Source organism: Nelumbo lutea, chromosome 2 (genome assembly GCF_056320005.1).
Source record: "Nelumbo lutea isolate HS-2025 chromosome 2, American lotus-T2T, whole genome shotgun sequence".
Lineage (NCBI taxonomy): Eukaryota > Viridiplantae > Streptophyta > Magnoliopsida > Proteales > Nelumbonaceae > Nelumbo > Nelumbo lutea.
The window spans coordinates 92,759,738-92,785,790 of NC_142685.1; the positions used below are offsets into that span (position 1 = coordinate 92,759,738).

Here is a 26,053-nt window from a genome sequence, read left to right on the forward strand (position 1 = left end):
TTGTGTGGCAGCGGCAACAATGGTATGAAATAGAAAAAAAAGAAAGATGTTTTTTGAAAAAAATGGCTTAAGCGCCTTTCAGAAAACAGTATTAGTTTCAAAAGATGCTGCCCACATCTGTCCACAAAATACTACCTCCGTGCAGAAAATATCTCCCCGTGCATAATAACATATAAGAGGATGAGATATTCCCCATATACAATTGTGATATGATGTGAACTAGTGTGGGAAGAGTTGTCGTGCATAGGAAAACCGGACTCCGCAGAATATGGCGTTGGTTCCAATTTTCGAATATCGCTAATTGCGCTGAACCAAGGGTGTTTAAGCCATTTATTAAACTAGAGGGGCATTTAAGAATTTGTCAGAAAACTCAGGGTAGTTTAAGTATTTATCCCTTTCAAAAATTGATACTGTGCTTATCAAGGAGTGACTGATCCGAGAAACCTGGTTTGGTTTTAGGACAAAGGATTCTGCCAAAAGCCAAAAGCTTTTCCGCTTTTAAAGATTTCCAGGTCATAAGATTGTGATGCAACCAATCAACGGAAAGAAGAATTAAGAAGGCTGAGGCTGTTGTGTTCGAGCGATTCTTCCTCTCACACGAATTATTTCTGCTTTTATAAAAAAAAACCGCGAAATTTTCTAAAAGGTACCAGATCTCTAATTATCTTGCAATTTATTTGTATATTCATGAAAACGTTTCAATGTTAGATTTCTTCATTCAGTTGCCTTGGTAGAAAAATTTGAGTAAGAATATGAAATTTCTATGGAAATTCTAGTAAATTTGAATCGGCTCAGATGAATTTCTGACACCAGCGGCTGTTTTTTAATCGATCGGGTTCTTTTGGTGGTTTCAGTCTAATCCTTAATGCACGTCGTGAGGAATTATGACATAATTCGATGCAGAGGTTGTGTGTGGAGAAACATAGAAGAGGAAACTAATTTGATCTGGGAAGGAGACCTTATTGTCTTCATTTTGGATGCAATGTAGACGGAGAAGTGGGGAAATTTTTATTTGGAAATTAAGTGCTATTTTATTAATGTTTGCAGGTGGGTTACAAATGGTTTTTTGATCATGTGATTGCAGAGCCTAGGCCTTTTTGAATTCTAAATTTTTGTATACTAAAAAAAAAAAAAAGAAAAAAAAAGAAAGGGTAGTAGGAGAAGTTAAGTGAGATAGCCTGGATCATCATCACCATCATCATCTAAGCCTTTTCCCAACAATATGGAGTTGGCTACATGAATCTTGTTTTACCACTCCTTTATGTGTAGTGTCATATTCATTGTTAAATTATTATCCCTTGAATCATCTCTTACTACCTTTTCTCCAAAAAAAAAAAAAAAAAGGAAAAAATCCTTTTTGAACTGTTCCTAGCTCTTCTACTCCCTTCAACTTGAATAGATCACTTCTTACAGATGCTATATATGGTCTTCTCTGCACATTAGCAAATCATCTTAGTCTACTTGCCCTCATTTTATCATCTATTGGGTCAGTACAGATGCTCTATTGGATTTTGGTATTTGTTTTTACTTGATCTATTGTGTTCATTTTGGAAATTTAACACTTGTCCAAAATCCAATACAAATGTTGGAAATGCAACCACCCATGGGATGAACTTGATTTCAGATCAATTGGAGTGGAAAGAGTTTTTCAATTCAATTCAGATTTGCATCAGATGACAAAACTTTATTATCAAGGATGTTAGGATATCCTTGGACTTAATTTGTAATATTCCTATTGCTTGCCTGTCCAAATCTTGTACAAAAATTTCCTCCATTGTTTTCTTCATATTTCCTCAATATTATTATCTGACCATCAATGTGAGGGATAGGAAAAAGAAAGGTACCGTTTACTAGCCAATTGACCATTGCATTGAAATCTCACCTACCCAATAAAGGGTGAATTTAGAGTCTCACCACTTGCATGAGAAGTCTTTCTTTTTTTTTTCTTTTTTTGATCAGCTAAATGAGTTATTTATTAATAATTGAAAAAAAGTAACATATCTTTGCTACATAGTAGCCCATATACAGCAGAAACTAGATTGGCCACCCTAATTACCATGCCCCCTTTTACTATTACAGATTACAACATTGCCCAACATAGAGTGGATCTGTCCACTCCTTGTTTTGCGAGAACATCTTCCAGCCCATTTGCTGTTTTTTTTACCCATTTCACGGGAAAGGTTTCAACCTTTCACTCATTAGTTTGTCAAAGATTTACTATATCACCATTTATGTAGGGATATGGGGTATTTTTGTGAGGAAGGAAATCATAACTAGCAAACTGAAAAGACAAAAAGAAAGTACAACTGAAAAAAAAAAAGAAACTCTTTTAGAAAAGAATCCTAATGGGACCCATGATAGCTTCCAACAACTGATCTCTCTTCAAGAATTGGTTCTGTTGGTGTATGTTTACTTATGAATCTATTATAGCATGTGTTTGTTTTGGACATATCTACAAACCTTTAAGACCTTGGTTCTTGCTGTATTAGTTGGTCCTTTCCTGTATTTACATTTCTTTTGTATAATTAGACTGAAACCAATTCTTCAATCCTATTTACATCAGTTTTAAGTGTTACTTTACTGAACATTTAAATTAGAAGAATGCATTTCTTTTAGAAGTATTCTTTCTCTGAAGGAACTTCCATTGTTTTGGTGGACTCAAACTTATATGATGAGGGTGCTAGTACCAGGATATGGGATGAACTTATGGAGTTAGTAGTATTGAATCAAATGGTGTAACAATGAGCATTGAACAGATGTTAGATGGGATCCACTCTGAGAGTTTGAAAAGTGTTGATTTGAAGCTGTAGAGTTTGTGGGAGGGGAAGGTGCAGTAGGGCAGTTAATGTGATGCTTTTATATTTTTCTTTTTAGTGGGGCTGGTTGAGCAAGGAGGTGATTGAAGTCTTTTTTAATCAGTAATTATATCAAAGAGGTTTTATTTAAAGATCAGTAAAAAAGTACAATTAAGAGTTCAAAGAAAGAAAGCAAAAGAACCCTGAATCCCTGATGCTTCCAGCAGCCTCCCATACACCCATCCAGGAAAGCTATGTAGTCTAGAAGGACTGGGCCACAATACAATTCATTTCTTCTAACCCCAATTCTAGCTAAGGAATTGCCTAGATTATTGAAAGATATTCTGACCGTGTGGAATGAGATATTCCACCTGGATGACAAAGCTCTAACCTCTTATAAGAAATGTCTATATGCTCATGGACTACCTCTTCCATCACTCTACCACCCCACAACAACCTCAAAATCCTCCTCAACATCCACTTTGGTGCAGATAAAAGCATACAACAGATGAACCTCCTCAAAAGGGGCATTAGAACAGCTCAAATTCAGTCAGCCCACCCTATCAGTCTCGGAGAAACTTAAAGGATCACTCCACCTATAATACCTGCCAATTATGTTTTTCCTAGAGAGAATCCATCAAAATTCAGTTTTATGGAGCCTTGAGAAGGGAGAACCTGAATCTGGTGAGATGTCTTATAGGCATCAAAGGAACCAATACGTGTCCATCCCACACAATGTCATCAGTATTGAAGTCACTAAACACAGGCCACACAGCCCTGCAGTATTCTCAATGGACCACTTCAATAGTGATGAATTTTGTCAACATCTTCCGCTCCTTGTTGTCTATGAAGACTCTAGAATTTTTTCCCTACCATATCAATGATAAAACTGCCACTGTCAAGCATCTCCACACGATCCTACTTGTTCTCAAGATGTCTCAAAAAACTATTGGAATCTACTTTGGAAGTCTCCATCTCACCCCTAAGAAGCACAAAAATGTTTCTAGATCATCATGGAGGGGTAATCATCCATAATATGGTTCCTTTGTTTTTGAATGCATAGTTGACCGAGACTCATGATTGAAAGTATGGTTTAAAATGTCAACACATTTCCTAATATTTCCATTTCCATGGTTACTATCACAAAATATTAATAGAATCAATATATTCCCTAGTGAAAACCATAGGCACTATGTGGAGTACACAATGTGATATATACATGATGAGTTAATAGCAGTATTTTAAATATGTGGAGTAGCACTCTAGGAGTATAATCACCTCCCTAAAGAAAATGACCACTTTGAGCCAACTCAAAATTCTTTTTGAATGTGATGCTAAATCTTATCTTTTGTTTGTGTAATATATTATTTGGTTGATTTATTAGAATTATTTGCACATTCTGTGTGTTTATATTTTGCTTGAACTAACTTTATTGCATAGTTTTTACTCTTAAAGATCACAGCACATCACAGCATATTATTTTGTGTATTAGCTTTAGCTTATGTGCTTATCAATATAATAATCTTAAAGGATGTATGTGCTTCCTTTATCATTTCATAAAATATCATTGTATATTTTGCATATTGTACCTCTCTGAAGACCCCAGATAAGTGGGACCAACATTGGGTAATGGCCCTATTTATTTATTTTTTTGCACATTTTACAATGTTTACACTATGTCTATAATTTGTACAATATTTCCATATGATGTTCCTGACATGTTTCCTGTATTTGGATGACTGACATTTCAATTGACTGACGTTTTAAACCTTGATTGCAAGAGTAACTGAATTGATGTTGGAATCCCCTAATTCACTTGAAGGATGAATAGTTTGAAAAGAAAAAAGCCCCATGTCTCCTTTGATACTTTGCATTGCACTATAAGATAATTGGCATCCTCTTCCATAGAATCACATGGTACATACTTGCTAGCTAAGTTGATTTATTTTGACTTCAACTGATATTGAGTTACGATCTTCCTCATTGCCACCAACCACACAAGGGGAATTGGGCCCTGAAGTCTCCACTACACCCCACGTGATCATTATAGAAATATTTAACTAGAAATTCACCTTTTGGTCACTCTACCGTATACTTCTGCTTCATTTCCTTCTACCAATTCATCTCCATCTCCCTCCTCTTGAGATGTCTACCACGGTCGAGCTTGGAGAAGTACGGAGAGCTGGGTGTCGAGTTTAATTTGACTTGATGATCTGTCTCTTACAGTGTCTTCAAACTGTCATTACTCGTATGGTCAACCTGGACAGCTGACTTGGCCATTTTTTTTGGTTTTTATCATTACACTAGGTGAATCACCCTGGTGAACTGCTTTAGCCTGTGACTTGGACAGCCTCCTTTCTGGCATTTGGGTTGGTCTTTTGAAATATTGGTCTTTTATTTCTGGAAGGGAAAGAAATGCATAGATCATTTCGTAATTACATTTTCTGAAAGAAACTTTATTGAGAACATCATCCGGTTTTCTTGTTTTCAGTTGAAGTCTAAAGAAGTTTGACACAAAACATGAAGGTATCTTCAACTGAAAACATAGTAAATAGCAAATTGATTGGGTGCCAGGTGATGAATGCAGACATGATATATATATATATATATATATTAAACTTGAATCTTAAATAGGTCTCATACATCTAAAAACGTACTTATTGAATAAGTGTTACCTCACTAACTTTTTTGCTTTTCTGCTCTAAAACCATCACATGGTTTATCAAACTCATGTTGTTATTATTGTTTTCCCTATAACTCAGTAATTTGGATTTATAGGGAGGAAATTAAGAGATTCAAATGGCTCTCTAGTAATATGGTTGTGAGGGTCCTATGAGAAAGAAGATCGACAAATGGAATGGCAGATTTCCTCTCTAAGCAAGGGGTGTATAGGGATCACTTGTTTTGGGTTCAATTATGATTTTCTATTTGTGTGGGAGGCTGCACCTCATGTCTCTGTTCTGGGATGCCTGTCATTTTGTATTATTTCTGTTTTGGTATTTGATTAAAGCACTTCACTTGAGCAAAATCAATTCTAAATGAAGTCTTTTTTTTGGGGGGGGGGGATCTTAGTTGATTATTCATCATGATCATCCAAGCCTTATCCCAACTATGTGAGGTTGGCTACATGAATCCTGTTTCATCACTCTGTTCTATTTAATGCCATATCCATTGTTAAATTATGGGCACTCAAATCATTTCTTAGGGCTGTCAATGGGTTGTTTCTACCCAACCAAACCAAACCGACTGAACCGATTATGTCGGTCCTAGTTCCATGATTTTGTCCCAATTAACCATTGGTTTTGTTCTGGTTCTTGCTTGTTCTAAAAAACCAATTAAAATTTAAGATCCAAACTGATTATGAGTTAATATATAAATATATATAAATGTTTCCTAGTTTTCTTGTAATTTTTATTATGTCTTATGTCTAAAAGGGTAAATTTGATAGATAATATATAAGATAATAATGGTTAAAAACACAATATTTATTGATGTATAAACAATTTACCATTTTACTGTCATTTTTCTTAAGGTTATGTTATAAAAAATGAAGTTTTAAGTTGTTATTAACATAGATAATTATAGATGCCAGTATATTCAGGCGTAATCAGGTCAGACCTGATTATCCCAATTATTAATCAGTTCAGGACTGGTACACCCTGTCCCAAACCAGAGTCAACATGTTTATAGCCCTATTCATACTGTTCTACCCTTGTCCTTTTTGATCTACTCCTAGCCCTTCTAGACTCCTCAACTTGCAATAGATCACTTCTTTTTACGGGTGCTGTTGATGGTCTTCCATGCACATGACCAAACCATCTTAGTCTACTTTCTCTCATTTTATCACCTATTGGAGCTACTTCTAGGTTCCTTTGAATGACTTCAGTTTTGCTCCTATCCCTTCTAGTTATTCCACTCATCAATCTCACTATATGCATTTCTGCCACTCTCATTTTATGGACATGTTACTTCTTGACTGCCAACAATTTGCATAAAGGTGTATTGTATCCACGGATTCTTGGGCTAGTCATAGTTATCCAACCCCATCTATGAAAGATATAAAGATTCCTTAACTTGTTCACTTGTTTATTCAGGATTCAAGCAAAAGAATCACTAGGGTCGTAAGAATGGCTGATGATGCCATTGGGGATACCACTATTGCCCTTGAGGTTGTTGATTCTGGGGATCCAGAGGTGGAGTCAGATAATATTTACTCATATGAAGCAGTTATGCCTAATGGAGAGGGGATCCGTGAAGCAGGAATAGTCAGAGAAATTCTAACAAGAGTAGAGCTTGATTTGGCATATTCATCTGAGAAGTTGGTAAACTTGGACATACTTTTGATGCATGTTGCTACCATGGAAAGTGACTTAGAAGCTTTTTCCGTAGAGAGTGATGAAATCTTAGCTTTTCCTCTTGAGAAAGCCTTGGAATTTGATTTCTTATCTGGAATTTTAGATTCAGAGGTGAGAGACCTGGACAGCTTCATGGATTCTCTTCAAATGGAAATCAGGGATGCTTGTCAGAGAATAATCTCATATGAATCCTTGGGAGAATCTTTTGTTGAAATGGAGGCAAAGTTGCATGATGCTGAAGAATCTCTGAAGCAGTCAAAAGATCAGGTTGCTGAAATGAGAGCACAAGCAGCTATGTTCCACAGAACATTATTAGCTTTTGGTGGACAAGAAAATTGTAAGTATTTTAGATTTAACTTTTGAGCAGCTTAGTGAGATTTTAACATAAAATGAAGATATGTGATAGAAAAGTAAACTTCAATCTCTGATTTCTATTCATTATTGTTGATAGTGAATAATGGCAAGGGTGCAGATTTTTCTGAAGGTGGTCAAGTTTCAAACATGAATGCAAAGTTAAAAATGCAGACTGCTGAACAGCAAAGACATATTCTAAGGATGCTGGAGAATTCTTTAGCTAGAGAGCTAGACCTTGAAAAGAAACTAACTGACTCAAGACAAAATGAAGAAGAGATCAGAATTAAGTTGCATTCTACAGAACAAGAATTACTCTGCATGGAAGAAGCAGAAGAAATTCTTTTTTGGAGGATCTTTGAGGTTGAAAATGCTGCTGAGGTGTTAAGGGGAGTTTCTAAAGAACTTGTGGGTCAACTTCAGGTTTCTCAATTCAATTTGAATAGCTTAATTCAACGAGAAAGTGAAGCCAGATCTAAGCTTCAGGATTGCACAGAACAGCTGAACACCAAAGAAAATGCTTTAAGGAAGCTTGAGACCAGCAATGTAGAACTTGACAATTTCCTACTTACAGAGACAAACCGCTTAAAAGATCATCTGAAGGAAGCTGAAGATAGATATATTGTTGCTAATTCTGAGGCCTTTACTTTGAGGGAAAAAGTGAGTTTGCTTGAGGAGCAGTTGAAAGAATCTGAGACTCAACTACAAAATGCAAAGGCCACCATGGAAGCAAACAAGGTGCAGCATGATGCTTTATATTCTGAACTCAATGACATGGAAAATGCAATTGAAGATCTGAAAGAAAACCTTTCTAGGGCAGAAAACAGGGCTGAAAGTGCTGAAACCAAGTGTAAGCTGTTAACAGAGACTAACTTGGAACTTAATGAAGAACTTGGTTTTCTTAAGAATGATAGTAACAGCATTGAGAAGATAAACTTGCTTGAGAAGAAGCTGAGGGAATCTGATGTTCAATTGCAAAATGCAAAAGTGTCTGCTGAAGCTACTCAAGAACAACTGAACATGTTGTATGCTGCAATTGGGGATATGGAAAATTTAATCAATGATCTAAAGTTAAAGGTGTCAAAAGCTGAAAGTCGGGCTGAGACCGTAGAAGATAATTGCATTGCATTATCTGAAACTAACTTTGTACTTAATGAAGAACTGAGTTTTCTGAGAAGTAGACTGGAGTGTTTGGAGTCATCTTTGCATCAAGCTGATAATACAAAAATAGAAACAGCAAAGGACATTAACATTAGGACGAAAATAATAACAGATCTGGTCATGCAACTAGCTGTAGAAAGAGAGCGCCTTCAGAATCAGGTATTTTGTTTCACTTTTGTTTCACTTTTTGAAAGACAATTAATTTCATCTTGCCTTACAATCTTTATTTCTCCTCATATAAGGAACTTCACCTTTTTACACTTACATATTTCATAAAAAATAATGTCTCCAAATGAATACAAATTAGAGAGCCAGTTACAACAGGCTTAGTACAATAATAGAGTAATAATCAAGTAAGAATTTAGAAAAGCCACCCATTAAGAGAAGAATTAGACAGATTAGACAAAAGTGGGCAAAATGAGAAAATTGCATGCATTACTATTTTTAAACAGCTTTAGTGGACTAAAACCTTTAAGCTCATGGCTTGGCAAGGCACATTGAGAACTCCTAAACCTTAGGGGATAATAGAGTTTGTCTTTGATGAGCCCCCCCCAAAAAAAAAGAGGGAAGAAGAATAAAAAAAGGAAAAATAAAAAGAAGAAAAAAAGAGAGAAATGTGAATATATTCTGACTTTCTGAGTTGTATGTTTTTCGTAGTAGGATCCCAAATTGATGTTTTTGGGTAGCTTTGTTGACAGTCCGGGTCCAGGGGTATTTTCATCAATTTTATAATTCAGATTCTGTTCAGGGGCAGTTAGGTGTACATATGTTGGGTTTTGGGCTCTTGGGTGTTTTTGTAACAAAAGTAGTCTTCTGGGGGTTTGTTTGAAGTTGTTGGCTTCTCCAACAAGACATTGAGTCTTATAAAAGAGAAGGGGGTTGTTTTTGTAGGGGTCTTTTTGGTTCTTTCTCTCGTTTGAGTTGTAGCTCAGCCCCATCTAGGGTTTTCAAGTATTAGGATCTTGGGTTTTGAGGATCTGACCTATTTTGGCACCTTCCAATCCCTCTATTGCTGTGTGGCTAGAAGCAGCTTATGACTGGCCTACCTGCATATTTACATCCACTTGTATTTTCTATTAAGCAGCATTGTAAGGATAAAATTTGGAATTGATGCATGGCATAGTTGTGTTGATTAGAGGACTGTCTTCAGTTTGTTATCACAATGTTGTATGCTCAGTCACTGATACTAGTCTGTTGGCTCTCTGGTGTACATGGGATGTGCTTTATAGAGCTGCATACTTAACCAACATTAAAATACATTTATGCTAAAACATAATAGAGTGTGAATAATTTGAAATTTGTTGAAAGCATGCCTCACAGTAATTTAGAATCTAATGATAAGCCTTCTCAGTTCTCCATCAATCTTCTAATCTTGCAAAGTGCCAACCAGCTGGTTAGTAAGGTCTCCTGCTGGTTGTAGCGGAGACTTGGGGTTGAATCCTGCCTGCACCTGGGTTGGGGGATGGGCTACCCCCCGTTCTATAGCTCTTCAAAAGAAATTAAAAAAAAATCTTCTGATCTTAGATCTATATGGGCATTGACCATGAGAAAACTTTGCTCTGATACAAAGTAGTTTTATTCAATTCAACAAATTTAAGTGAATAGGTGTAATAGATAGAGAAGAAAGACGATAAGAGAATAAAGAGAGAATGATCCAAGGGAGAATCAGAAGTATGGGATATGCAGCCTCTCCCTTTTATTATATTAACTTAGTTATACAAAGAAAAAGACCAAACTACCCATGGTCATGTATCACATACAAATACATAAATGTCATTAGGGTCTTCGTCAATAATTTAAACTTAATTTACATTGTGCTGGGGTTTTTCTGAATTTCCATGTTAATGTGTGGTCAACTTCTTGTAACTATTATGTAAAGTGTCTATTATTTGCAGATAACTTCATTGATGAAGGAAAACAGAACTTTGGCAGAAAAGCTACAAAATGGAGACAAGGATATGCCTGCAGTGATGACTCACAATGGGAACAAATGCACTACTACAAATGCACCCCACGAGGAAGATACAGAATCTTCAGCTACAAGTTTGCAGGTTAGTATTTTTTCAATCACTTATAACCTTGTAGTTGAATTGTAAATCCAGAGACTAAAATAGTTAGATGAATGTTACTATCTTAGGATAAATTGAGAACTGTGTAAGATGGATTTTAGTGTTATTGTTGAGACCCAAACACTCCCTCCAGAACCCACTAGGGGAGTGGAGCAGGCCGCCACCTATCAGCCATTCACAAGAAGACAGAGGAGCCAGGTGGCAGAGCCCCAGAATTAGTTACACTCAGAGTTGGTTACTCTGCCACCTGAAGATTTTCCACCCATGTTATCTGCTAGAGTTAGTTATTCAGAAATCAGAGAATATTCCCTATGATATTACACCTGTAGGCCAGCTATATAAGACCATCATCACATAATGAAAGCAATGAATGATTCTCCCTTAATTTTCCTCTCCCTGGTTCCAGTTCCTTCCTTCCCTCCCTTCTCTCTTTTCTCTCCATCTTCTGTTTCAGGAGGTCAAGCCTCCCTCAAAGAGGTTTCTGAGGTGAGCAGAAACTCACCAAGTTGGTATCAGAGCAAGGTTGCAGACCAGCTATGCCGCAGACAAGATCCTCTACCATGGAAGACAGAGTCGACCAACTTGAGATTGGGTTCCATCAGGTACTGAACGAACTCAGGGATCTCAAGGTGGTCATCTCTAACCTCACCTCCCAACAACAATCCGGCGAGACCAGTCATCCAACAGGGGCCGATGCCTCTGTTTCCGGTAGCCAGGGAATTGGGGGTTACCCCGCCGGAAAGTTTACTAAAATCAAATTTCCCAACTATTCCGGTGGAGATCCCATTCCTTGGATTTTCAGAGCAGAGAGATTCTTCGAGTATCATGAAACCCCTGCACACCAGCGCGTCGCCATCGCTTCCATTCACCTAGAAGGAGATGCTATTCTCTGGCTTCAGTGGTATCGACAAACCCATCCTCAGGTAACTTGGGCGGAGTTCACAGAAGCCCTGTGCATCCGTTTTGGGCCGACGGCGTTCGTGGATTACGACGAACTCCTCACTCGACTAAAACAGACCGGGACAATAGCAGACTACCAGCTCAAGTTCGAAAGAATGGCGACCAGGGTACATGGATGACCGGAGAAGGCTTTGGTAGGGTGTTTCATGGGAGGTCTCAGAGAAGACATCCGCCTGGAAGTGAGAGCTCTTCGACCAGCGACAGTCATGGCGGCGGTGGGAATGGCTCGCCTGTAAGAAGAGAAGATGGATAGCATGCGTAGAACCAGCAAGCCTTCCTACCCGAATGTGAGGGCTCCCCAGCGGATCGAACAGCAACCCATGAAACAAATTGGGGATTCTCAGAAGCCCATTCTGTCCAGGCCCACTGTGCCCTTCAAGCACCTCTCATGGGTTGAGATGCAGGCCCGGCGTGAGAAGGGCCTCTGCTACAATTGTGATGACAAGTTTGGGTTGGGCCATAGGTGCCAAGTCCAGCGAGTGTTTCTCCTTCAGACAGAGGAAGACCCAGAAGAAAACGTAGAAGACTGTGAACTGATCTCAGTTGAACCAGAACCAGGGGGAGCCGAGATCTCCTTACACGCCCTCATGGGCCTCAACCCTCTTCAGTCCATGCGAGTAAAAGGAAGGTTGGTGGACCGATCTGTGATGATCTTGATTGCTAGTGGCTCAACCCTGAATTTCATCACTTGTCGATTAGCAAGGCAACTAGGTATGTCTATACAACCCACTCCACTCTTTTCAATCTATGTGGCTAATGGAAGTCAGTTGACATGTGATGGTGTGTGCAAGAAGGAAAGGATCCTTATACAAGGCCACTATTTCGTGGTGGATCTCCACCCATTGGATTTCTCAGGGGCTGATATTATTCTGGGAATTCATTGGTTACGTGGCCTAGGGCCGGCATTGTGTGATTGGGCCCAAATGACAATGGACTTTTATCTAGATGGTCAAACTTTCCATCTCCAAGGGGTGCGACCTCCGAGTCCCCAAGGTGATACTGTAACTTCCATATTACGGGCCTCCAAGGATACTGGACAGCCCTTATTTATGCACTTAGGCATGCAGCCCACAGCTCCAACTTTAAACAATCAAGGCTGTGACCAACCCACGGAAGCCCAACACGAGGCACTACGATCGATACTTGATCAGTTTGTTGATGTGTTCAAGGAACCAAGCCAATTACCTCCACCCCGGGCCCATGACCATCAGATACCCCTCTTACCAAATTCTAAACCGTCCAATGTGAGGCCATATAGATACCCCTATTTCCAGAAGCTAGAAATTGAGAAGGCGGTAAAAGAGCTAATGAACAAGGGGCATATACAAACCAGCACCAGCCCATTTTCATCCCCTGTACTCCTAGTAAAAAAGAAGGATGGTAGTTGGCAGTTTTGTGTAGATTACCGGGCCCTGAATCAGATTACAGTGAAGGACAAGTTGCTGATACCCCTCATTGATGAACTGCTAGATGAGTTAGGAGAAGCACAGGTGTTCTCCAAACTGGATCTGCGATCCGGGTACCATCAGATCCGGGTTCACCAGGCCGACATCCACAAGACCGCTTTCCGAACCCATGATGGCCATTATGAGTTCCTAGTTATGTCGTTTGGGCTCACCAACGCCCCCTCCACCTTCCAGGCCCTTACGAATGACATTTTCAGGCCTTTCTTAAGGCAATTTGTTTTAGTATTCTTCGATGACATTCTGGTTTGCAGCAGGGACTGGGCACCCATATGGAACATCTGAGACTTACTCTCACCACTCTAAAGGAACATCAATTACATGCCAAAATGACCAGGTGTTCTTTTGGACAAAAACAAATACAATACTTAGGCCATGTGGTTGCAGCAGGGCGGGTCATGGCAGACCCAGAAAAGATAGAGGCCATCCAAAAATGGCCCAAGCCCACTACTGTTAAGGCTCTCAGGGTTTCCTTGGGCTTACAGGGTATTATAGGCGTTTCATTAAGGGGTATGGGCTCATGGCCGCCCCTCTAACGCGCCTGTTGAAGAAGGATTCTTTCAGATGGGCTGATGAAGCCCAACGGGCCTTTGAAGACTTGAAGACAACGGTTTCAAGCCCTCCAGTCCTTATTCTTCCAGATTTCACTCAGCCCTTTGAGATTGAGTGTGATGCCTCAGGTGCAGGGGTGGGGGCTGTCCTGATGTAGAAGGGACAACCCATTGCTTACTTCAGCAAGGCCTTATCAGCCGCCCACCAGAACTAGTCCACTTATGTCAAGGAGATGATGGCAGTGGTAATGGTAGTCCATAAATGGTGTACCTATCTATTGGGACGCCAATTTATCATAAAATTAGACCAACGAAGTCTGAAATATATAGAAGAACAAGGAGTGCACACTCCAGAGCAGCAAAAGTGGCTGAGTAAACTGATGGGCTTCTACTACCGAATAGAGTATAAACCTGGGCCTGCTAACAGGGTAGCCGATGCCTTATCACGGGTAGAAGAGCTGGCCCAACTAACCTACTCTCAGCCCAGTTTTCCCTTGTTTGAAACCATAAGGCAAGAAGCAAGGACTGATCCGTAGCTGCAGGACATTAGAGAAAAATTAAGGCAGAACCCTTCCCAGGTTGCAGGGTACCAAATTATGGGACCAGACCTCTTCTTCAAGGGACGGTTCGTGATTGCTCCAAATTCCAGCCACAAAACTAAACTATTGAAGTTGTTTCATGATTCCTCCTTGGGAGGACATTCAGGAGTGCTAAGGACTCTAAAGAGGCTCAACAGCCACTACCATTGGGTAGGTATGCGCAAGGATGTGTTACACTATGTATCTAAATGCCAGACCTGCCAACGATAGAAATACTCCTCACAGTCTCCCGCGGGCCTCCTACAGCCCCTCAAGATTCCAGAGCAAGTATGGGAAGACCTCTCCATGGACTTCATCACCGGACTTCCCCGTTCTTTAGGGAAGGAAGTTATCATGGTAGTAGTTGACCGTCTCACCAAGTATAGCCATTTCTCTACCTTGCCTCACCCTTACACCGCAGCAATGGTGGCTGACATCTTCATACGGGACGTCGCCAAATTGCATGGGACACCAAGATCCATTGTATCGGACTGTGACCCTGCTTTCCTAAGTTCATTCTGGAAGGAATACTTCCGATTGCAAGGAACCCAACTGCACCCATCCACAAGTTACCACCCCCAAACGGATGGACAGACTGAAGTTCTTAATCGGTGCTTAGAAGCCTACCTGAGGTGCTTCATAGGGGAGAAGCCCAAACAGTGGGCTCACTGGCTTCCGTGGGCAGAATACTGGTACAACACAACTTATCAGTCAGCAGTAGGAATGACACCCTTCAAGGCTCTATATGGCAGAGAACCTCCTCCCATATTACCTTATGAATTTGGGTCGGCTAAGATGGCAGAAGTAGAGACTCGCTTACTGGCTAGAGATGAGATCCTTAGACTACTCAAGGCCAACTTGACTAACTAAAGCTCAGCAAAAGATGAAGGCCTACTATGACTCTCACCACCGCCCACTAGAGTTTCAGGTAGGTGATTTTGTCTAACTTAAGCTCCAACCTTACCGCCAGGTCTCAGTGATGAGACGGGCTTGGCACAAGCTAGCTCCCAGATATTATGGGCCCTATAAGGTGCTGGAGAGAGTGGGCTTGTTGCTTACAGATTGGACCTCCCTGCTACCTCGAAGCTACACCCGGTGTTTCACATTTCACTTCTCAGGAAAGCTGTGGGGAATCATACCCCTATCTCACCGAACTTACCCCAATTTACAGATGAAGAGGACATTTACACGGAGCCTGTCAAGATTGTGGATTTCCAATGGGTTCGGCGAGGAGGGCAGGTGGTGCCAGAAGCCAATGTTGAATGGGCTGGTCTGCCTCTAGAAGAGGCCACATGGGAACCTTATCTAAGGCCGAATGAGAGGTTTCCCAACCTAGACCTTGAGGGCAAGGTCAGTGCTAAGGGGGGAGGAACTGTTGAGACCCAAACACCCCCTCCAGAACCCACTAGGGGAGTGGAGCAAGTCGCTACCTATCAACCATTCACAAGAAGACAGAGGAGCCAGGTGGCAGAGCCCCAGAATTAGTTAAACTCAGAGTTGGTTACTCTGCCACCTGAAGATTTTCCACCCATGTTATCTGCCAGAGTTATTCAGAAATCAGAGAATATTCCCTATGATATTACACCTGTAGGCCAGCTATATAAGGCGATCATCACATAATGAAAGCAATGAATGATTCTCCCTTAATTTTCCTCTCCTTGATTCCAGTTCCTTCCTTCCCTCCCTTCTCTCTTTTCTCTCCATCTTCTGTTTCAGGAGGTCAAGCCTCCCTCGAAGAGGTTTCCGAGGTGAGCGAAAACTCACCAGTTATACTATAAAATAGATATCAATTTTAAGGTTTACTCTAAAGTAGTTTGGGAGCTCAGTGACGGGTTTGTTGAAGCCCTCAAAATTAGTACTAGTCCCACAATCAAATAATTGTAGTAAAAAGTGGTACTAGGTCGAATCCCACAGGGAGCAATTCAGTAATCTCTTAGTCGAATGGATAAAGTAATTGAGTGGGAAAATTTAATAACTAAAATTAGAAGAATAACAAACTAAACAAACAAGAGAAAATCAGTCTTATCGAATTCTGATTCAAGGGTTCAGGTTGAATCAATTGGCCATCGATCCTAAGTACATTTCAGCATTCTTGCAATTCCAGCATTTAACCTTAGATTTATTAGGATAGCCATAATAAACCTTGTGTTTTCCTAATTCAGTTGACCAAACCCAGCATTCGATCAACACTTATCACCACTCAACTAGGTACGACAGCGTTCCATGTTAAACAGTGATAGCATTAAGATTTGTGAAAACAGTTAAACCAAAACAAGAATAATTGAGATAGCTGCAATTATTGAATCTTGTTCCATCGATTCCTTTTAAGTTAAACCATGTCAATACATTGGTCAAAGGCTGTCACGAACAATTGACCTAGAAAGATATTAACCTAATTGCTACTTGTACCACTATTCGTGACAATTACGGATCACCGAAATCATGGATAGCAGTAGGAAAATCAACATTAATTCAGTTTGTCAAACTAATTAACATTAACATCCAATAAAAAATATGCTCAAGAATCAATGAATACTTGAATTAAAAAGAAAGAAAATAAATTAACTACAGAACCTCACAATGACACAATCAAACCTCCCCTCTTGAACCAGAAAAAAGAAGTTTAGCTGCTCATGATCTGCGCAATCTCCATGCTTTGCTTCTCCATGGCCGAACTGCTTTCTCGAGCTTTCTTGGTCTTCTTGATGATCTCTTGGATCTTGGAGTGAGTGATGCTAGAGGTGGTTCGCCTCCCTCTTTATATAGCCAAAGGAGAGGGCTGTTTTCCAACACCTAGGAGATCATCTTATCTTTAGGGAGTCTTGATCTTCTTTGAGCTAATCCTATCCTATCTCTTATCTAATGATCTCATCTCAATCTTCTTATCTCTCTAGGATTACATTCAAGACTTTAGATCTGATAAGACTCTCTGCTTGGAGACTACATTCAAGATTTGGACTCTTGACTCTTGAATTCGAGTTGGGCTGCTTTAAAACTTGGGCTGCTTCAAGGTACTTCTACGAGTTGGGCTTAAGTTGTGAAATGGGTCTGGCTGCGAACTTGCTCCGGCTTCGGGCTCATTTTTGTACTCAATTCGGGCCGAATCTGTCAAAACCCAAAACATAAAAGTTGTGGGCCTTCCTTTCATTTTTCTAATGCTTATTGAATTGTCCAATTCGGAGTCCGGAATTGAGAGTTAGGCCCAGATTACTGACTGTCGCCGAAATTGTGCAAAATCACCCGATTTGCCCTGTTTTCTTCCAATTGCCTTCTTTATTGCCCTGAATTGAAATACAAGAGTAATGAGTTCATTTAAGTGCTAAAGTGATGTAAAAAGATGAAAATTAGGGGACAAAATAGGGTTCTTTTCAGTCTCATCAAATCCCCCCACACTTAAACTTTGCCCGTCCTCGGGCAAGGCAAAAACTCAAGTAACACAAAAGAAACCACTATTGATTTTCAATCTTTCTTTTTCTCTACATGAGGCCTGGTTCATTGCATGCTTTAGTCCAGACTTGGTAACCTTCCCTCTTCCATCGCTTTATCCCCATCTTCTCGTCCAAGAGTGATCGCAAATCACCCTTCCTCATGGTCCTAGGTTAAATTGACAGTCAAGGAGACAAACCTTCCCGACTGAAACTCCCTGGCTGAACAGGTACTCATTGCTTTTAACGAACCAATGCAGCCAAATTCACTTACCTTTCTTTGTTTCTTAAGCCAAAACAAGGTGTGCTTATTGCCATAAGCTTGCTATGTATCACATCTCCACCACTTAGTATGAATTCCTAGGATCTGAAGGTGAGAATGGGTTTGGGGTTCTAGGGTGAGTGCATTTTATGCTCCATCTCACCCTTGCCTTCTTTTCAAGATGTGAGTGCATTTTATGCCCCATCTCACACTTGCTTTCGTTTCTAGATGTGAGTGCATTTTATGCTCAATTTCACATTAGTCACGATTTTATTTTCTAATTTTTTTTTTACACAAGAATCACAGGGTTTCGCCGCCTGATCCATGAATTCATTGATCGTGGTCTCAATATGTCTAATACAACAAGTTCTAGAATAATCAACCCATGTTTGACAAATAATTATGTGAAAATCAATCAAACCCTTATGCATCTTGCCTATTGATCAATTGAAATCATGAGGTACCATATGCAGCCAAGAAAGATTCAGTTAGTCATGCTTGCATCCTATCCTATCCATTCAACCTAAGCACATGATTCCTGATAAGTTGAAATCGTTCAAGGATAAGTTTCCAGGGAGCAGAAATTTCAAGAAGGTAAGGTATCCCTAATTTCCATCAGATTTCCATAATTCCCCCACACTTAAGTTATACATTGTCCCCAATGTATGTGATTATGCATAAAGTAGAAGGATTTGGGGGTACTTCCCTATTTGTCTTTTGGGTTCCTGCTAAACACAAAAATCAAAACCAAACAAAATAACAAAATTAACTAAACACAATGGGTTGCCTCCCACAAGTGCAATTGTTTAACGTCGTTATGCTCGACGTTCTCCTTTGCTACCCTAACTCTCGTGGTTGCAGCTTCCGGTGTGCTCCCCTTCCATCCATCATGGACGGGTTCAAATCTGGAATAGGGGCCTTCGTATCCAATTGTGCACTCGATTCTAGCTCCTCATTCATATCTTTTTCAAAAATTTCTTGCACAGTTGGATCAATAGTGTCAACCAAATAGATCGAATGGTCTTCATTTGGGTACTTCATAGCTTAAAAAATATTAAATTTAACAGTCTCCCCGTCAAACTCGACGAAGAGGGTACCCTCATCCACATCTATTTTGGTCTTGGCCGTTTTCATGAAAGGCCTGCCAAATAGAAGTCGGGCTGAACTTTCGTGTCCTCCATCTTGAGAATGTAAAAATCAGTTGGAAAAATTAAATCGTTAACCTGCACCAATACATTCTCAACAATCCCTTCTGGGTAGGCGTTAGAACGATTAGCTAATTGGATAACAACTTTAGTTTCCTTTAAAGGACCTAATCTCAAAGCATAGTAAATCGAGTATGGCATGACATTGATAGATGCACCTAAGTCTAGCATGGCATGCTCGATTCGCTTATTGCCAATGACACAAGGTAGGGTGAACATACTTAGATCAGCATGTTTTTCTGGTAAGGTCCTCTTGATCACAGCTGAAACGTTCTCTCCAACTCTTACCTTAGTGGGGCTCTCGTTTGAGTCTTGTACCTCCTCTTCTTCTTGTCCTTTATTCGCCTTCCTTGGTGAGGTAGGTTCTAGCTGCAGTTCCTTCCCATTTCTCAGCACCACTGCATTTACATTCTCCTTGGGGTTGACTACCGTTTGTAATGGTAGTTTCCCGGAGCTCTATGCCTCCAACTTGCTAATGGAAGTGGCAAGTTGGCTGATTTGGTTCCCCAAATTCTTAATGCTGGCTCTTGTTTCCTGCTGAAATTGCTGAGTGTTAGTAGCAAGAGCCTTAACGATTTCCTCTAATGACATACCTGAACTTGAGGGTTGACTTTGTGCTGTGATAGATGCTGAATATTGGGGCTGTCGATTGAAATATTGGGGCTGATATCTCTGCTATCCTCATTGGTTCCCGTAGCTTAGATTTGGATGATCCCTCCACCCCAGATTGTAGTAATTGGAGTAGGGGTCATAATTTCGTTGGGGCTGCCCCGGGAATCCTCCTACGGCATTGACTTGCTGCATCGGACCATCTTGCAATGATGGACACATGTCCGTAGGATGACCAGGGATCGAGCAGATACCACACACCCTGGTTGTTTGTAATTGCCCTGGAACAAGTTGCTTAACCAAAGCTGTTAGATCTGAAATCTGATTTTCTAAATTGACATGGCTTACCTCATTAACCCGTCTAGTGGTGCCATCTATCCTTGCACCGAACTGCTGTGAATTTTCGGCCATGTTGGAAATTAATTCCCTGGCCGCTTCGGGTGTCTTGTTCACTAAGGCTCCTCCACTGGCTATATCGACCATACTTCTATCCATGGGCTGAAGCCCTTCATGGAAGTATTGGATCAAAAGCTGTTCGGGTATTTGGTGGTGTGGACAGCTAGCAACATGTTGTTTAAATCTTTCCCAATATTCATATAGCGTTTCACTACCAAATTGTCGAACTCCACATATTTCTTTTCTTATATTTGCAACCCGGGATGCAGGGAAATATTTCTCTAAAAATACCCTGTTCATCTCATCCCATGTGCGTATTGAACCGGGAGGAAGAATATACAACCAATCATTTGCTTTATCACGTAAAGTAAATGGAAAGGCTATGAGTTTTACCTGATTCTCGGTCATACCGTGGGGTTTCATGCTTGAACAGACGACATGGAATTCCTTCAGATGCTTATGAGGGTCCTCACCTGGAAAACCATGAAATAGATGTAATAATTGTTTCAAATCAGATTTCAATTCAAAACCTACCTCAAGAGTGGGGTACGTGATGCATAGGGGTTGTTGGTTCATCATTGGTGTAGCCAACTCTCTCAACGTCCTCTCTCTGTCAGCCATTCTTTCTTCTCCTTTGAAGATGGGTAGATCACAGATGAGTAAATCACAATCTGAATTCACCTTTTTTTGTGAATGATCCTTCCTTTGTCTTGCCTCCTTCCTTAAACGACGGATAGTCTTCTCAATTTCGGGGTTGTACTCGAGTTCACCTCGTTGAGAAGCACGAGTCATAAAACAAGAAGGTTAACAAAAAGAAGGTAATAGCTAAGAAATTAAAGTTGCTCCCCGGCAACGGCGCCAAAATTTTGACGGGTTTGTCGAAGCCCTCAAAATTAGTATTAGTCCCACAATCAAATAATTGTAGTAAAAAGTGGTACTAGGTTGAATCCCACAGGGAGCAATTCAGTAATCTCTTAGCCGAATGGATAAAGTAATTGAGTGGAAAAATTTAATAACTAAAATTAAAAGAATAACAAACTAAACAAACAAGAGAAAATCAGTCTTACCGAATTCTGGTTCAAGGGTTCGGGTTGAATCGATTGGCCATCGATCCTAGGTACATTTCAGCATTCTTGCAATTCAAGCATTTAACCTTAGATTTATTAGGATAGCCATAATAAACCTTGTGTTTTCCTAATTCAGTTGATCAAACCCAGCATTCGATCAACACTTATCACCACTCAACTAGGTACGATAGCGTTCCATGTTAAATAGTGATAACATTAAGATTTGTGAAAACAGTTAAACCAAAACAAGAATAATTGAGATAGCTGCAATTATTGAATCTTGTTCCATCGATTCCTTTTAGGTTAAACCATGTCAATACATTGGTCAAAGGATGTCACGAACAATTGACCTAGAAAGATATTAACCTAATTGCTACTTGTACCACTATTCGTGACAATTACGGATCACCGAAATCATGGATAGCAGTAGCAAAATCAACATTAATTTAGTTTGTCAGACTAATTAACATTAACATCCAATAAAAAATATGCTCAAAAATCAATGAATATTTGAATTAAAAAGCAAGAAAATAAATTAACTACAGAACCTCACAATAACACAATCGAACCTCCCCCTTGAACCAGATAAAAGAAGCTTAGCTGCTCATGATCTGCGCAATCTCCATGCTTTGCTTCTCCATGGCCGAATTGCTTTCTTGAGATTTCTTTGTCTTCTTGATGATCTCTTGGATCTTGGAATGAGTGATGCTAGAGCTAGTTCGCCCCCCTCTTTATATAGCCAAAGGAGAGGGCTGTTTTCCAACTCCTAGGAGATCATCTTATCTTTAGGGAGTCTTGATCTTCTTTGAACTAATCCTATCCTATCTCTTGTCTAATGATCTAATCTCAATCTTCTTATCTCTCTAGGATTACATTCAAGACTTTAGATCTGATAAGACTCTCTCCTTGGAGATTACATTTGAGATTTGAACTCTTGACTCTTGAATTCGAGTTGGGCTGCTTTAAAACTTGGGCTGCTTCAAGGTACTTCTGCAAGTTGGGCTTAAGTTGTGAAATGGGTCTGGCTGCGAACTTGCTCTGACTTCGGGCTCGTTTTCGTACTCGATTCGGGCCGAATCTGTCAAAACCCAAAACATAAAAGTTGTGGGCCTTCCTTTCATCTTTCTAATGCTTCTTGAATTGTCCAATTCGGAGTCCGGAATTGAGAGTTAGGCCCAGATTACTGACTGTCGCCGAAACTGTGCAAAATCACTCGATTTGCCCTGTTTTCTTCCAATTGCCTTCTTTATTGCCCTGAATCGAAATACAAGAGTAATGAGTTCATTTAAGTGCTAAATTGATGTAAAAAGATGAAAATTAGGGGACAAAATAGGGTTCTTTTCAGTCTCATCACTCAGGTTGGTCTTTGAACTGATCTTGGGCTTGCAAGCTTGAGCCTGTTTGAGTCTATTAACCAATTACTAGAACCTTGGTTGGATGGGCTTAGGGTAGTATTTAGGCCTGGATTAATTAGACTGGGCTGGGCTTGAACTGACATTTACCAGTTTGATCTAGTCTGTTGCAGTCATTAACACCATTACATCTTTTTCAGTATTATTGATATGTTTTCCTCCCTGCTATTTCTATTGTCACCATCTTTTTGCACCATGAATGTCACCCTTGCCAATATTGCTGCTATATGATCATCATGACACCACAAATGACGAACAAATAACTATTGTCTTCCTACAAAGATAAATATGGTGCAAGTGGAAATTTAAACACAATATAATGTTCTATGAGCTATCCATGCTTAGATTGAATTGGCCCTTGCCCAAATATCTCATTTCTAGAACATCCACTGTCCTGCTTCAGCAACCATCTGGTTGTACATAACCAGACCTTTTAGAGTCATGGCACTTAAGAATCCTTTGGTGCAATCCCAAAAGAAGCACAATGCTAGTTTCACTTGTTTTTTGTAGCTACATATCTTTCGTAATACAGGTCTGGTATGTTATATTTATATATCTTTAATAATTTCAATATTTGTATATGTATATGTATGTATCTATAAACTGAGGTAAGCCTTAAATCATTTATCCGGGTTGGCTAAGAAATATCCTGTCTTGCAAAACAAAGAAAATAACATGTAAATGTTACAGCATAATCTTGTGGCCAAGATAAAACATAATCTTGTAAATGTTATAACATACTAGACTCATTGCATGTTATCCTTGCCTTGAACATGCAATTCCTGTTCATTGGTGTTTCATCCCTTCCTCTTTGTTCTTAGAGTTGGTTTCAGTCTTTCAGATGGTAAATGGATTGAGCCAGGTCTATGAGAGTGTCAAATGTCTTCTTGCGTCATGAGGTGATAAAGGCACCTTAGTCAGTGGTCATAAACTATCCAACTTATTGAGGTATACAGGGTCAAGCAGCTAAGATCAATCAAGTCATACCATAATATTTGGGAAAATATGGACAGGTAGATATATGAATTGAAGAGCACATTGCTACCAATCCATGTTTTGGATGCACCAAATCTGTGTTCCCTGAATATAGGAGTGAGGTATGACTTCAAGTATGAAGGAAATGGAACAAACTCCCTGTTTTTCTTTGAAACTGATGTTAATTTCTCCACTAATCTCTCTTTCTCTCGCTCTCTCTCCCTCTCTACCCTTAAATATCTAACAGTCTTAATTTTTCCTTCCTAAATATTCTCCCACTCTCCACTGCCAAATGCTTAATTATACCCTTGTATTCTTCTGAATGGATTATTGATAATCTGCTCAATCATATTTTGTGCTACTAAACTATTCATTTTAAAATCATTATTTTTTTATAAACCACTTTGCATAGGTGTTAAAATTACATATGTATGTCATACACAGACATGCACATATATATGAATGTGCATGTAAATGCACTCTGGAGGTGATCTCAAATCTTAACTAGTTTTAGTTTTAATGCTTTCACACTTTCAATCTTGCTTCATGCTCTGGTCACTTGGTTACAATATTGATTTTGGTTCTTCAAGATTTTGATATAATTCTGGGTAAGATCATCAAAAAGTCCAGTAGGAAGCCCAGTCGAATCATGACATTACTTCTTATTAGATCAAATTTCCCAACATGTTTGTGAGTTGCAGTGATAATTAGGAAACTTGATGAAGTGTGACTACCAAATCCAGAAGGTGTAGAGTCAGTGGGTGGGTTGGGCCTATGGGTTTGTCGTCTTTTCCTAAAAAAAGGATCATGTTTGCTCTAAGGATGTTAACATTCAAAAATCTTCTTGAACTTTGTGCTGTATCAGGTGGACAAATCATCAAAAACAACAGCTGTTTGTGAGACTGAAGCGGAACCTGCCTTTCCCTCAAATGATGCTACCAGTGGGTTATCCAAGCTTGAGACAGTGAGAACAATGGGGACAGGAGAATTCAATTTTAAGTATGTTTTAATTGCAGTTCTCATCTCATTGATTTCGGTATTAGCAACAAAACTGTTTCAACAAGATAATCGTCCATTTTGACTTTTCAAGCACAACGGATATGGCACTAAACAGAATGGAATGGCGAAACATGATTCATGTAGCTGACCCCATATAGTTTTTTTTTCCCACTGCAGCGAAACCCATATAGTTGGGACAAGGCTTAGATGATGATGATGAGCACAAGGAATCCCTGCTTAAAATGTGGGACGAGTGGCGTGAGATTCAATATTTGTATATAGCATCTGGGATGGATTATTGTGGTTGTGTGTGGAGTTTTCTAATTGATCAAAGCTTGTCTTCCTCGTGTCTAGGCTTTTATATTAAGATTGTAATAATGGTGGAATGCCAAAATACTGAGTAGGCATTCAGAAGTCATGTGAAATTAAATCATCTCATTAGTTTCTTTTAGCATGTTGATAATCTAAAATTATAAATTTTAATATCACTTATAGATGCTTTATTTTCTGATATCTTAAAATAGCTTGAGCCCTATGGCCCCATTTGGTGCTTGTGTTTGTTTTCCAAATTCCCTATAAAAGAAGAGTTTTACAGTCCTTGTAAGGGATAACTACCTTCTATCTCTCAAATCAAGAAGTCTATACAATAAGGGAAAAGAGAAAGGCAGTAACGCATGTTGGTTGTAAGGGGTGGAAATTTTTTACCCAACCCGTTGAACCTGCCCAACCCACCCCATTGTTAATGGGTTGAACCCACCCAACCCGCACCTGGTCGTTGCGGGTTTGTTAACCCAATAGGAATTGGCTTTGATGGATTGGGCTGGTTGGATAATGGTTATCCACTGGATAACCACTAACATATTTCTTTGTTTGTATTTTTTTTTTTTGCTTCTTTCCCTCTCTCTCTCTCTCTCTACCAGGCTACCAGCATCCCAAAGAAACAACTAGATTGGGTAGTTGTTATTTCTTTTTTGTTCAAATTAGGGTTTGAACAGGTACTTGAAGAGGGAAGAATAAAGCAGTTTGCTCTAGGGTGTTACACCAACAAGGAGCAGCGGTCAATACCCTTACAAGGTTATTCAACAGCTAAATCAGACATTTCAATTCCTGGAAGCTGATCTTGTTGGTCTAATCCAAAATGGAGTAAGTTTAAAACTCTTATTGGTCTAGGATTTGTGTTTTAAGTGTTGAATCTCTGAAAATCTAGTCTTTCCATCACTAAATGTTAAATCTGGTTTGCATTGACTCCTAGAATACTAGTTGTAATAGAACAGAGAAACGAAAGATTTAACTAACAATTAACAAGTACGGTTAGGATTCATTGAAGAAAGGTTCCATAGGAAGTTGGTTTAGTCATCTTTTAACTGATGGAGGAATTATTTTAATTAAAAGTACTTTATCCTACTATACACTTATGTTT

General features: G+C 39.5%; 1 protein-coding gene across 4 annotated transcripts; it reads left to right on the forward strand.

The window, feature by feature from the left end:
• Window positions 1-401: 401 nt before the first annotated feature.
• LOC148871982 (WPP domain-interacting tail-anchored protein 1-like) lies at window positions 402-25,144 on the forward strand. Of its 4 annotated transcripts, none has more exons than XM_088973353.1 (6): window positions 402-646; window positions 6,890-7,487; window positions 7,602-8,821; window positions 10,558-10,713; window positions 24,500-24,633; window positions 24,792-25,144. In XM_088973353.1, the coding sequence occupies exons 2-6, from the start codon at window positions 6,923-6,925 to the stop codon at window positions 24,838-24,840; spliced, it is 2,124 nt and encodes a 707-aa protein (XP_088829479.1). In that variant the 5' UTR covers window positions 402-646; window positions 6,890-6,922; the 3' UTR covers window positions 24,841-25,144. The 4 variants fall into 4 exon arrangements, with proteins under 4 accessions (XP_088829479.1, XP_088829481.1, XP_088829477.1 ...); XM_088973355.1 differs by having other exon boundaries at window positions 24,811-25,144; XM_088973351.1 differs by having other exon boundaries at window positions 24,500-24,851.
• Window positions 25,145-26,053: the final 909 nt, after the last annotated feature.